Raw genomic sequence first — 14,003 nt, forward strand, 5'->3', positions numbered from 1 at the left:
TTGCGACATCGTTCCAAAGCCTACAGCCTTTCATAAAAAATAGTCCAGTGTTTTTATTATTATTTGCCCCGCACAGCTGTTCGCACTGCCCACGGCACCAAGCACATCCGTAGCTTAGTGTGCACACTGTTCTAGCCTCTCCAGTTGTTGTGGCTAATGTTAACCCTTGGAGCCCGTGCACTGTCGACAAAAAGGCCATGGCGAACTTCGTTATCTCGCGTGCAATATAACGGATCAAAAGATGAGTGGGGATGTCTCACGTAGAGATTTCGCCGAGGTGCGCTACCAGCCACAGCCGGCTCCTGTCGTTCAAAGGTGAGCAGTGTTTCTCGGCCTATCTACTCCCTACCAAAGCCCTCTGCATTCCTACACACATCTGAGCCATGTACCCATCGGGTTTTAGAGGTAATTTAGTCGTGGTTCGGCGACTAAATAAAGTTTTCTAACGAGACTGTCAATTCTCATTCAACGCCACGGGGGTAACGTTTCCTTTTTTTCAGATTTTATTTTCTTTACCAATTCATTTCATTAGTCTTCGCTACTCAATGTGATTTCTAGGGATATTAAAGGGGAATTCTAAGTCAGGCTAGAAGGATATGTTCGCGCCACATATACAAAGTGAACGAGGCAGGGAAAAAGCCTCAGGATGTTTGCGATGTCATTTGTCATAGGTCATTTTTATCGAAAACAAAGGCTTAATAAGCCGGACAATGAAGTAAATGTGAAGTACGCATGGCACCACCACTTGGAAATTAGTATAACTGCAGAAATTTTCGTACTTATACCCTTTCTAAGCGAATACTATTGACCCCGTAAGTAGGCAATCACAGCCGAAATACGGGGAAAGCAGTGTGGCGACAGTGGCCAAAAGTGCGAAGGGTCTCATAATTAAAGCAATGCAAAATAGACGCGTAAAGAAAGGCTAGACGCAAACACGAGCGCTGAATCTATTGCCTCACATTATGTGCACTACGGCTACGTTTGGCTGTTTTAAACAGCAAGTTCCGAGCCGCAAGTTCTCAACGGTATTTACGCTCTGTTGTGTTCGCCTGGCGGCCGGTAAAGCGCTTCTGTTCACACTTGAGCCCTCGAATCGGCTACTTCGTACAGGCTCCGGCCGTTATGAAATCACAAAGTGTTTGCAGCATGCTGCGGTAGACCGACAGGCCAACAACCCGACGGACAATGTCACGCTCCAGCTCGCTTGCCTGGCGGGAGTTCCGAATCCAGCAGCTACGCATCAGATGTCGGCGGCGCGCTGTCTCGGATTGCCAGCGGCTCCACTCTCTACTCGCTGAGCCAGTCCTCTTGTTGAAATATATTTTACCGCCGGGATTCAAGGACACCTAGCCGTCGCCTAGGCGGGACGGCTAAAGGTCTCCCTGTATCTTCCGGAATTATTCCATCCATCCATCCATCCATCCATCCATCCATCCATCCATCCATCCATCCATCCATCCATCCATCCATCCATCCATCCATCCATCCATCCATCCATCCATCCATCCATCCATCCATCCATCCATCCATCCATCCATCCATCCATCCATCCATCCATCCATCCATCCATCCATCCATTCATCCGTCCTTCCATCCATATATATATATATATATATATATATATATATATATATATATATATATATATATATATATATATATATATATATATAACATCTATAGAAGAATATTAACCATGCTTGCTGGGCCGCTTCCATCTCAAAATTCGAGGACTTCACCGGAGGTTATTCTGTACCCTTTCATTGCGAAAGCACTATTTCTCTGGCAATCTTGAAAAAGCCGATGGGTCTCTGAAGCCTAGACCTTTGGCCCTTGACCTTTGACAGTGTACTTTGGCCTTTGAGCTGAAATGACTTAGATACTGTGCGGTCACGTGGTACTAAAGTTTAAAAGAAATTGTCTTGGGGGACAGTATGAGGCAATGTCTAGGCAAGAGTCAAGCGAATTGAAAGGACAAGCGAAGGCAACGTTTAGGCAACAGGCAAGCTAATTCGAAGCCAAGTGCGTTCTCACGTCACACTCGCTTGGCCGGCGTTAAAACACTTACATTTTTTTTAGAGCGCAGCTCTTTGGCGTCCGTTCCTGGGTTTCGCGTCGTCGTCGGCGTTGTCGTCGGCCTCGTAACCAGCTCCGCCCCCCTTTCATCCCCCCAGCGCTAGCAGCGACCGACTGATACCGCTGGATGCCGCTGACGCCGCTAGAGAGTCAAGATAACGTGACTGCATAGAACACCGTCGCCGCCATGCAGAAAGAGGAGGAAAGGGTCCCCCCCCCCCCCCCCTGTTCTTGTGTGGCGGATAGGGTGCTCTTCAGTTGCCGACGCGCCGGTTGCCGACGCGCAGTTGTCGACGCGCCGACGATTACGTTACTTTACGTTCTGTGATAGCGCCGACGATTACGTTACTTTACGTTCTGTGATAGCGCCGACGATTACGTTACTTTACGTTCTGTGATAGCGCATACATGTGTTGCTCGATTTCTTTGCCTCAATCTATCGAAAAGGTGAAACAGCTTATTTGCTGCGCTCAAATTTCGCATTAGGAAGTAACGTAATCATCGGTATTTTTTTTTCTACGCGGTATTCAACGCTTTACTGAAATCACAGTTACGTGGCGCTCGCTTGATGTGCGTTTTTTAAACTGTAATGTCCGCGTGGACGGTCTGTTGAGAGTAGTGTCAGCTAGAACTGCGATGTAACGTATTATTACAAAAAGTCCACCTCGATGAGCACATCCTTCCTAGATTTAATAGACGGCAGCTGAAGCACTGACTTCGATTAATCTGGTCATTGTCTCAAACTCAAACAAATGCAACCTCATCGCTTTTTCAGAACGCTCTTTCTCCAAGTTCGATAAAAAAAAAACTAGCGACGCTAACTATGCAATCAGAATTAAGTCAAAACCTTAAAGGATTTTGGGCATTTAACCTACTGTAAATAAACATTAATTTTTTTTCAGAAATCGCAAATAAAAATTCACTTCTATATATATGGTCATCCATGCAAGCAGTGTGCAGTAGTGTACACCTGCGAATATAATTTCCTTTTGAAAGAAAGAAAAAAAGAAAGAAAGAAAGAAAGAAAGGAAGAAAGAAAGAGAGAAAGAAGGAAAGAGAGAAAGAAAGGAAGGAAGAAAGAAAGAAAGAAAGAAAGAAGGAAAGAAAGAAAGGAAGAAAGAAAGAAAAGAAAAGAAAGGAAGAAAGAAAGAAAGAAAGAAGGAAAGAAAGAAAGAAAGAAAGAATAGAAAAGAAAGGAAGAAAGAAAGAAAGAAAGAAAGAGAGAGAGAAAGAAAGAAAGAAAGAAATAAAGAGAGAAAGAAAGAAAGAAAGAAAGAAAGAAAGAAAGAAAGAAAGAAAGAAAGGAAGAAAGAAAGAAAGAAAGAAAGAAAGAAAGAAAGAAAGAAAGAAAGAAAGAAAGAAAGAAAGAAAGAAAGAAAGCATCTTTGTGAGCATAACCGTCTATTTAATATTGAAACATGTTACGTGTGTGCCATCAAAAGGCTTCGTTTTGTGGTCGTTGAACTCAGTGAAATGGCACGCTTTTAGCAAAAGAATATCCTCCAAAACAATCAAAGTAGGATTTTATTTGTATCTTAGCAAAACACACAAACTTCGTTTCCTCTCTTGCGCAGTGTGCGCGTCGTTTCTTCGAGGACGCGATCTCCCCGAGCCGAGCTGTGGCTCGACGTAGGTCGAACGTGCAACCTTAGCCTCGGAAATATTGGAATGGTGAGTACTCCACAGATTCTTTACATTGAAACTTAAACGGAGTGTTTTAAATTTTATTGCTACATTTTACACCTGTACTTAGCTGACGGAAAAATGACAAGTCAAAGGCTGTTTGCTAGGCAGGTTATTCGTCCACTGCGTCACAGTCGGTCACGGTGAAAGGCAAGCCCTGGGACACCGAAATGCCACGCGACGATAGGGGTCTCATTCTACAGGCAGAAAAAGTTTACGGGGCGCAAATGCGCAGAAAAAACTTTATTACGTTGTAGTCACAAAATCAGGTCGCCCGAAATGTGTCAAGATATAAGGGGAGAGGTATACCCTGCCCGCAAGTAACAATACCACGTGGCCATGGGTCGCGAAGTAAATCTGCAATAATTTTTTTTTTGCCAAGAACATGCATCCCGAAAACTTTTTCTATCGATGGTACCTGTCCATGGCATCGCGGACGGGAGTCTGGAGTCATTTTAAGGAGGAAAACATCTTATTTTAACATTTTGAGTTAGCATGCTTCTCTTTTAATGACCACTTCAGCTTTTTGTAAACTATCTGAAGTTAATATTAGAAGAATGCGGTCACTGACTGGAAAAAAGACCGGGTTAGCTAAGCTTATGGCTTAGCTAGGTTTAAATTCAATGAGCGTCAAAACGCCAAAACTGGCCCGTGATACGCCCAGCATGGCAGTCGCCTGTCAGACGCCTAAACGGGCTTGTGCGATAGCCCCCTGCTGCTGCGCCGTAGCGCTCCATGGGTCACGCAAAGCTGTGTCCCGGGAGATGCCCCATATTGTTCAGTAAAAGCTAAGATAGAGAGCTCTCGCTAAAAAAACGATCCAGAAGCACATCTTCCGCACATAAATTTTAGGAAAGCTCGTCTTAGTTCCACGCTGAAACAGTTAACGTTTATCAAGTAAAACGATGGTACCAAGCCCCACAGCCTCTACCTACAGAGTAGCAACAAGGGGAAGCTTTGGGCCAGTTGGTCTCACATGTTGGAGAGGAGGAATAACCGCGAACTTGACAGGACTGAAGAACGAGAAGAGGACAGGACGAGCGCTCGTCCTGTCCTCTTCTCGTTCTTCAGTCATGCCAAGTTCGCGGTTATTCCCCCTCTCCAACATACAGAGTAGCACAGTGTCCGTAGACCAAGCAGGCTGAAACTTGCATGGTTTTTGAGGAAAGGAAATGGCGCAGTATATGTCTCACATATCTCGGCGAACAACTGAACCGCAAAAACTTGCATGAGACTAGTAGATATTCTGCATATACAGGTAATATGGATAGCCCTGGAATGCCCTGCATTCAATAGCTTAAAATCGCGCTCCAGAATACAACTCTGATGTACCCAATTCATAAAAGGCAGAATGCACTACACTCCAAAGCGGAGGTGTGCCTGTGCGTTGCTACAGGAATTACAACGCTCAGAAGGCAAGAATTTTAAGGGCTCGTTATGACACACAAATGAAGGATGGCTACAGGCAGCGAAAACAAGAAAATAATAGAGGAGTGTTTTTACCATTTTTTTTTAATAACTGGTAGTTAGTGGTTGTACCGATTTGCTACTTTTCAAACTATTTGCCGCAATTGCGCTCTTGAAGTTAGACCTTCTCCCTTCACACTCTAGATACAAGGCATGGCGGAAACACCGAGAGAAGTTATTGCTTATCAATATCTCTTTGTAGAGCAGCGGGACACATGTGTCCTACTTTGCTTCATGTGCCGTCTAAATGGAAGCGGTGCACCTCTGTACGATATTTTTGAGTGCTGAATACCACAGAACTAGCAAACAAACCATTCAGCCTGTTTTTATCATCCCCTAATAGGCCTCCTCGGTGTTCTGTCTTTTTATTAGCGTGGGTGTACAGCTCGCCGCGGCCTGGTTGTGCGGGGAAAATTTTTGAAAAATTGCTGCGTTTTCGATCTTTTTCCATCAGTTAACCGTTTCATAATACATCTTGAAGCAATTGTCAATTTCAATAGAAGTTGTCTCCTAAGTTCAATACCCTTGGTACGGGTACGAAACACATTTGAGGTCTTTTAACGAAGTCATTGGTACAAATGTGTGCCGGTTTTTCTAAAAGATTATTGACCAAAAATATTTGAAAGTGATGCCCTGGAATTGCTAGAGGAATTGTGCAATATTTTACGATTTATATGCATGTGAGACATTTTTGCAGCTTCCTCTCTATAAATAGTTATTAGATCGTGTTACATGAAAGCACAGAAGAAAAAGAAAGCTAAGTCACTGCCGAATTTGCATGGAAATAATTTGGTCATAGCAGGCAGCCCTAGTACATGGCATGAAGCACTATTGTAGAGGATGTTCCACCTAAGATTTTACACAATTTTTAAAAATGGGTGTTTTGAATTAGAAGGGCGCTTTTTTTCAGCATAGTATTCTCAGTGGTGTACTACATCAGAATACGGCTAAGATGTGCTAACTAGGGTGCTGGTTAACCGATAGTGAATGGTTAACTTTTTACCATTAGGCTTTTAAATTTTTGAGAGGCGTGTAGCCCATCGTTTAACATCTCTATCATTTTTTACAGTTTACAAAACGCGGTTACCCTTCAGTGCTGTGGCGTAACAAATTTTAGCTCCATTGCTCTAATATACATGAGCTTTCGAGAAACTTGAAGGCAAAGCAACCTCTTCAGTGCACGAAACTCGTAGAAATAGCCAAAATTTGTAGGGGCACAGGGCCGAGGGTTACCACGTTTGCGAAATTTTAAATATTGATATGAATATTACTTACGGTGGGCTACACGCCTCTCAATAATTGAGGAGCTTAAGAGTGTTAGTCAAAAAAGTTAACTATTCAATACTAGTTAACCAGCTTTCTTGTTATCCAGTCTTACTTGTATTCTGATGTACATCACCGCTGACAATACTGTCAAAAAAAGCACTCTTCTAACTAAGAAAGCCTATTCTGGAAATTGTGTAAAATCTTAAGTGAAACGCCCTGCTTAGTTATTCGTGGTCTTAAGAATTCTTTCCTAAACGCTGTCTGCTTGGCTAAGCCTAGAAACGCTCCCGTTCAACTATATTGCTCACGCTTTTGGCGACGCAGGGTTTGGTGCAGGCTTTGACCGGTGTCGCCTTGCTGGACCTAGGAGAGATCTACAACACCGGCTTATCATCCATCTCGCAGCTGATCACGACTCGCTGCGTTGGTGGTCTGGTCGGTGCCCTTATCGGTGGGTATACCTACTTAATCAGCAGAGGTATAATCGGCCAAATATCGGAAGCGTATCGGCAAAGGCTAGTCCTACAAGGGATAAGTGTGAAACGATACATTTCCAATAATGGGCCAATTACATCTGCCGATTGGATATTGTGTAGATGGCAACCGTTCCACTGCAGCTCATAGACCTACACTGCAGCGTTCATTACACCATGCAACTTGTAGCCACAAGCCGGAACAGGCTCATTTTTTGCGGCATTGTCAATCAGCGGTGCGCTTCGTACTGATGAGACGAAATGGTTCCGTCTTTCCCGCATCTAATTAACACACCCTGGACAGATTTTGTGATGCCGTCATTTTGCAACAATTCATTATCGCCTTCGTCCTAATGTTGCATTTATGAACAGTCAACGATACCGTTTCAAGCATACGGAAAGTCCGGATTGAAACAACTGCTGCTCAATTGAGACTGTACTTCATATTCTCTTCGAATATCCAGCGTATCCCACCGAACGTGCGCTATATGAACAATGCATGCAGTCCGTCAACCAAGTGCCACTCATAGTGGATTCTATATTAGGCCCTTTAGGCTGCTCCGGAAAGCAGCGACGTACAATGATATTCTTATTTACCTATTCAGACACTCTAGGTGCTTGTCGACAAGCTCTAACCTACCCGAACACTTGATCGCCCGCTGTATATGAACAGAACTTAACTTTGGTCTCATCCAAAGAAGCCATCATGCAGTGAGCTATTGCGTTGCCACCCTCTTCAATCACCGCACTCTTTTCTAGCTCCATTCTTCCATCGCTGCTCCTCTATTCCCTCCCCTACGCAGAGTAGCATGTCAGCGAATAATCACGCCGGCTAAAATATCTGTCCTTAATTAAAGAGCTCTCTCACTGTCACCCTAGACTATATTTATTGTACTTTCACAACTCTTGCGCAGGGGGAAAGCTATACGACACGTACAACACCCAGGTCGTATCCATCCTGGCCACGGCGTTGAGCTGCTTCGCAGCGCTTATGATTCCACTTAGTGGAAGCCTACTACTGGTGCATGTCATGATGTTCTTCGGCGGACTTAGTCTACTAGCATTTAGCACAGGTGAGTCGGACCCTTACCTTTTCGTGTAGAGGTCACCCTTCTGTGCCCATCGGTGCGTAAAATAAAAAATGGCAACGCGGATTACCTGAATGAACGAAGAGAGTATTGTTACTCATTGCACGTTCTTTAACGGATTAATCTAATGACGCTGACTGAGGACGGATTTTGGGTTGGTGCAGTGGCTTCCTAACATATAGATTATGAGCGTCAAGAAGTGGTGGCAGAACACTGGGAAGAGGGGGAGGGGGCTTGAATGAGCAAAAAGCTTGATTAAGAGACCCAGATGAAGAAAATTCTAAAACTACTTTGCAGTTGTCTTTGAATGGAGTGAAAGCAGGACTGCTTTCTCTCAGGTTTGTTTAGCGAATGTTTTTTTTTTTATGCGAAGCATCCACTTCAGCCCTTCACCGTGGTTATGCGCCTCCAAATCACGTGATACATGACGTCACACCACGTGACACGATGACGTCACGACAGTAGAGAAACGGGTGCCCACCTCGCGCCGTCGCTGTGGTTGTGCGCCTCCAAATTACATGACACGATGATGCCACACCACGTGACACGATGACGTCACGACAGTGGAGAAACGGGTGGCCACCTCGCGCCGTCGCTGTGGTTGTGCGCCTCCAAATCACGTGATACATGACGTCACACCACGTGACACGATGACGTCACGACAGTGGAGAAACGGGGGCCCACCTCGCGCCGTCGCTGTGGTTGTGCGCCTCCAAATTACGCGACACGATGATGCTTCACATGCTCCAGGCTTAACCAAGTTAAGCCTCAGCCATTTTTTTTTTAAACATGAATTAAAGTATGCATACATGTCGCAGTGGGCCCACTAGTATGTAGCTTTTCTTGAATATAGCCTTTTCTCCGGCCGTATTTTCTAATGTTTCCTGTTTTCGATTCATTTCGTCATCTCCCATTTGTCCCAGCTTCCTTTAAGATCAGTCTTGGGTAATGATGTCACTATAGGGTTGGCATAAACATGCGCATGACGCCCCATGCAGGCATAAATACGACCAACAGATATGCCACCCTACAAAACCTGCGGGAAGCCCTACGAATGACGGAGCACGACGATGAGTTGCACATGCGCCACAAGCATCGTCGGTGCTGTTTGCATCTTGGGAAAAGAATTGTGGTGTGGTTGGGCAAAGAATTGCCGGATCGTGACCCCCATGACATGGTCGGACTGGAAGCGGCTACTGTGGGCGGTCAGCTATGACGCCGCGTCCAAACCGGTCATCCCTATTATTGGTCATTGGCTTCAATATCTGCTATTTCATTCGTTCTCCCAACTTAGGTAACGGCCTAATGAACCGAAACCGAAATGAATCATTAGAAAATACTGCCCTTCATCGAGGAAACAATAAAAGCGCCATATTTGAATGTAGAAATTCTGAAAACTCACTGACAGCTAACACAAGGCTTCCAGGATTCAAGTAGACGTCACAACTCTGCCAGAAAATGCTGCTAATCATAGCCCTGTTAAGCTCTGCATATTTTAAGCCAGAATGGAGCTCGAAATGAGCTCAACCTGCCGGTCTTCATCCGCGCAGGAAGCTCTGTTTCGTAGTTTGTACAAACGCGTCTTGAAACCGAAGCACGATCTGGAGAAACAGGCAGGCTAATTATATTTTTTGCGCTTTTGCAGCCTCCACTCTCCATTGAGGTTTGAATCCTTGCATGAATGAAAACAGCAGTAGTTTCTGCCTGCCGTTCTGCATATTTTAGACTGAAGCCACTTAAACTGCCACCGACACTGTCCATTCAGCGAATGAAAATTGTGGTTTGCTGGCGTGCAGGTCATGTTTTTCCTCGAAATACCTACAAGAAAAATTTCCGTGACGTTAGCACTTAGGCTGCATTTTTTTACAGCAGAAGTGCGAGTAAACCTTATAGGATAGTGTACTGACTGTATCTTTTTTCCTTTTCTTCTCTTTGGCTTCAGGCGCAAACGTGTGGATCTTGAAGATGTGGCCCAAAAACTCTAGTCCTGCGCTGCAAGTTCTTCACTTGGCCTTCGGCATCGGCTGCCTCGCTGCTCCCATAATAACGAGCCCATTCTTGTCTACGCAAGTCACCACCGCCAGCACAAATGCAACTATGCAGATGCCCAAGGCCAAATGGAATGGAACAGACGGCTTGCCCATAGGACCTCAGGAATACCTCAATGCAACGGTCTTTGACGACGCTCCAACCGATAGCACAATTTACTATGCGTTTGGAATTGCTAGCGGCTTCCTCTTCCTCGTAGTAGCTTCCATGACCGCCCTCTACTTCATCGACAACACCAGCTTCAAAACGCGGGCAACAAATGCCGTGAACAGCGTTGCAAAGAGTACAGAGGAGTCAGCGCAATGCATACGCTTCGCTCGGATACTGTTAGCACTGCAGTCAGCGTTCATATGTGTCTTCGTTGCCCTGGAGGGCACAATGGCACATATGCTGACTGCGTTCGCCGTCAAATGCGACCTGCACTTCTCCAGGCCTCTTGCCTCCCGTCTTGCGGCCGTTTACTTCGGTTGCTACGCCGCGAGTCGCCTGGCTGCTGCTGTTGTCACGGTCAAGGTGTCCGCCTTCTCCGTGTTGGTCGCGTCGCAGGCCCTTCTCGTGACAACAGCTGCTGTCCTGTTGGCGTGGGGTTCCAGCAGTGCTGCAGCATTGTGGGCCAGTAGTGCCCTAGCGGGGATCGCTGAGGGTCCTCAATCAGCAGCAGTGACAACCTGGGTAGGGAAGCACATCAACATCAGCAACAAGATGATGTCGATCCCGGTGGTCGCTGGAGTGCTTGGATCTCTGTCGCCTCCACTTCTGGTGGGCCGGTTTTTGGACAGCCGGCCGAACGTTTTCTTATATCTTTTTTTCACTGCCGTTATGCTGTCGCTAGTCTTTTTTTTAAGCATGTGCTTGTATGTGCGAAGGAAACCTTTACTGTATGAGAACAAGGAGCTAAGCACGAAGGTCGACGGTGAAAATCCTGACCAAACGCCTTCCGTGCAAGCAGATGAGCTTTGATGAGATGATTTTTTCTTAATAGAGAGGTCAGTTTATTTCATCAATAAAGCGGGAGATCAACGCAAATTGTTCCTCATGGGGCGGTGCTGATAAAAAGTTGTTTTTGTTGTCATTTAGTATATACGAAGAGAAGCGACACCCTCGGAGTTTTTCGGCCCTCAGACGATGGTAGGTTGCAATCAACCTAGAAGCTCAGTTGAAGAATACCCGCCGCGGTGGCTAAGGGCGCTCGCCTACCGATCCAGAGAACGCAGCTGTTATCCGGACGGCGGTGGCCGCATTTCGATCGATGCGATATGCAAGGCGACCGTGTACTTTTCTAGGTGAGCATATGTGAGTGAAACCGATGTGGTCGTAGGTAAACAAGGGCTCTCCTCTACTGCGTCCCTGATAGTTGATGGGTTGCTTAGGGGCTGTGAAATCATTGTATCAACGCCAATCTCTTTAAGCATGAATGAAGATCACAGCTTATGAATTTACATCATCTGTATACGTCTACAGTTTGGCTTCGTGAACTATCCACTTAACTGAGCAGGCGTAAATCATAAGCGACAATGAAAATCGATGAAAATGGACAGAGGGAGTTAGAAGTGCTACACACTATCCTCTTTCGAAATCTGCGCTGGTACTGCTCTACACTGTAAAGCATTTGGAACTGATGGGCATATATTTGTTTGATTTCTTTCGCATATTTCTTGCGATAACTTTGGAGATCCACATGAAATGTAGGTCATTGTCATGGCTCAAATTAGCTGCTCGGCGGAAAACACAATAGGACCGGAGACAAAAAAATGATACGGACTAGTGGCCAGTCAGGAGATGAGTGTTCCGCTATTCCAGAGTAGCACAAAAATGATTCATGCGAAAATTTATTTGTCGAGCCACTAACATTAATATTAATGATTTGATCTGAAATATTGCGGGCCAGCGTGCCAATATCTTTTCGGTGTTGTGAGGCTACACAAAACCCAGAGTTGAGTTTCCGAGCTCGTAATCTTCGGTCCTGCTCTCGAAATTTTCGATAGTTAACCTCTAGTTGTAAAACTTCTTGCAATGAGATTTTTGTCGATGCTTTTATGATAAAGCGATGGGATGTGTTTTATTAATGAAGGGCTGTGTCTTCTAGACTGGCACAGATGTTGGTTTAGGCTGGTGCAACCTATGTCTCTTGACTTGAAACTGGTACTGGTCGAAATGAAGCCAAAATAAGTTATTTGCTGTAATTCAATGACCTTCTGCTTCAAATTATACGGTGTGTAGAATCTGAAAGTACAAATTTAGGAGGTGTGGTATTAGTTACGTCATATGCACAACGAGAAGCAGTGATAATGCGCAGAAGTTGTCACAAGTGCCAATAGTTACAAGGTACCGTAGCGAAACGTATGTGATAATGTGCACAAACATGCCTGCAAAAAAGAAAAAATGACAGCCTATTTGCGCAGTTAATCAAATGCGAGGTAGGCGCGTTAGCACTGCTTGAGGGGGCGCGAGCAACACACGTCAACTCCGTCCGGAGTTCTCAGCGAGAATTCCACGCCATCTGCAGAACGCTCGCTGAAGCGCGCTACACGGCCGCAGCTGTGATACAGCCGCTCCCTCATTGGCTGCAGGTGGGCGACTACGCCGCTTCCTCATTGGCTAAGCCGCGTGGAGCGTGCGTCGTCATCTGCTTATCTCTCGCGTTTCAAGGTCACGGCGCGGCTTCGGCAAGACCCCGGCGAAATCCGTTATTGCGCACACTGGTGCTAACGCAGTAAAACAGTAACCGCCTCCATTTTCCATCGTTCGCTAAAAAAATGGAAAGAAAAAACACGGAAAGTTCCTTTTAATTGGTGCTTTACACAGTTGGTACTTCATTTGGATGTCACGTTGAAACCTCCCATTCCGGTGAAAATAGTTCTGAAACGCAAGCCCTTGGCATGTCTTACATCACGCACTTTCGACTTGTCTCTCAGTTTTCGGAAGTGTCGCTTGACCACGGATTTCACTTTATTTCAACGCGTTGTCAACTGGAAAACGAAACAACCACTGCCCTTGTTCATTGAAGCCTGTGCATTGGAAAGCACTACAAGCCGTTCATAAATTGCCCATATCTCAGTGCAGGCGAAAAGCGAGCAATTGCATTCCACCTAAAACAGACACTGTAAGCAGCCGGGGCGTAGCGGCATTTAGCCGCTGTGTCTCTGCCTGAAGAACTGTTTTGTGGCTGGCTGCCGTACTACCTGGCTGGCTGCACCACTGCACAAGGAGTCGTATGATGACTCCTCAGGGATCTACGAATGTAAAGTCGAGAATCCCAAATTACGCATATATAAGAGCATTGGCATCGCTATCCGAACAACTTCGATCAGCGAACAATGGATCCGAACACCGGAAAAAAAGTGAAAACCGAAGCGCTAGCGCACCTAATCCACATTTGGCCTAACTACGCAAATCGACCATCAATTTTTTTAGATGGAGGCGAAGAGCAAAAAAGGCCGTGTGCTCTGCGTAATGCGATTGCGCGTTAAAGAACCTTAAATGGCTGAAATAAATCCGGAGTACACCACGATGTCCTCTCCTTGCCCACGTGTGGCTTGGGGACGCTAAACCCTACACACCATACCATGCGATACCATACCATACCATACCATACCATACCATACCACACCATACAATACAATACATACGATACCAAACCATACTATACCATACCATACGATACCATACCAAACCACGCCAAACAAAAACATAAAAACAATACCATACCATATATACCATACCAGACCATACCATGCCATATAATACCATACCATACTGTGCAAAACCATACCATACCGCACCATTCCACACCATATCATACCATACCATACTGTACCAAACCATACCATACCGTACCATTCCATACCATTCCATACCATTCCAAACCTAACCATACCATACCATTGCATACCAGACACTA

The 14,003-nt window shown here is 45.4% G+C and overlaps 1 protein-coding gene across 1 annotated transcript; it reads left to right on the forward strand.

The window, feature by feature from the left end:
• Positions 1-241: 241 nt before the first annotated feature.
• On the forward strand, positions 242-11,062 carry LOC149349018 (sodium-dependent glucose transporter 1A-like). The gene is made up of 5 exons (XM_089585970.1): positions 242-315; positions 3,651-3,747; positions 6,817-6,943; positions 7,880-8,038; positions 9,996-11,062. Exons 1-5 carry the CDS (start codon positions 242-244, stop codon positions 11,060-11,062), a joined length of 1,524 nt encoding a protein of 507 aa, XP_089442096.1.
• Positions 11,063-14,003: the final 2,941 nt, after the last annotated feature.

This window comes from Amblyomma mixtum, chromosome 4 (assembly GCF_055824585.1).
Source record: "Amblyomma mixtum isolate Tamu chromosome 4, ASM5582458v1, whole genome shotgun sequence".
NCBI classification, from domain to species: domain Eukaryota; kingdom Metazoa; phylum Arthropoda; class Arachnida; order Ixodida; family Ixodidae; genus Amblyomma; species Amblyomma mixtum.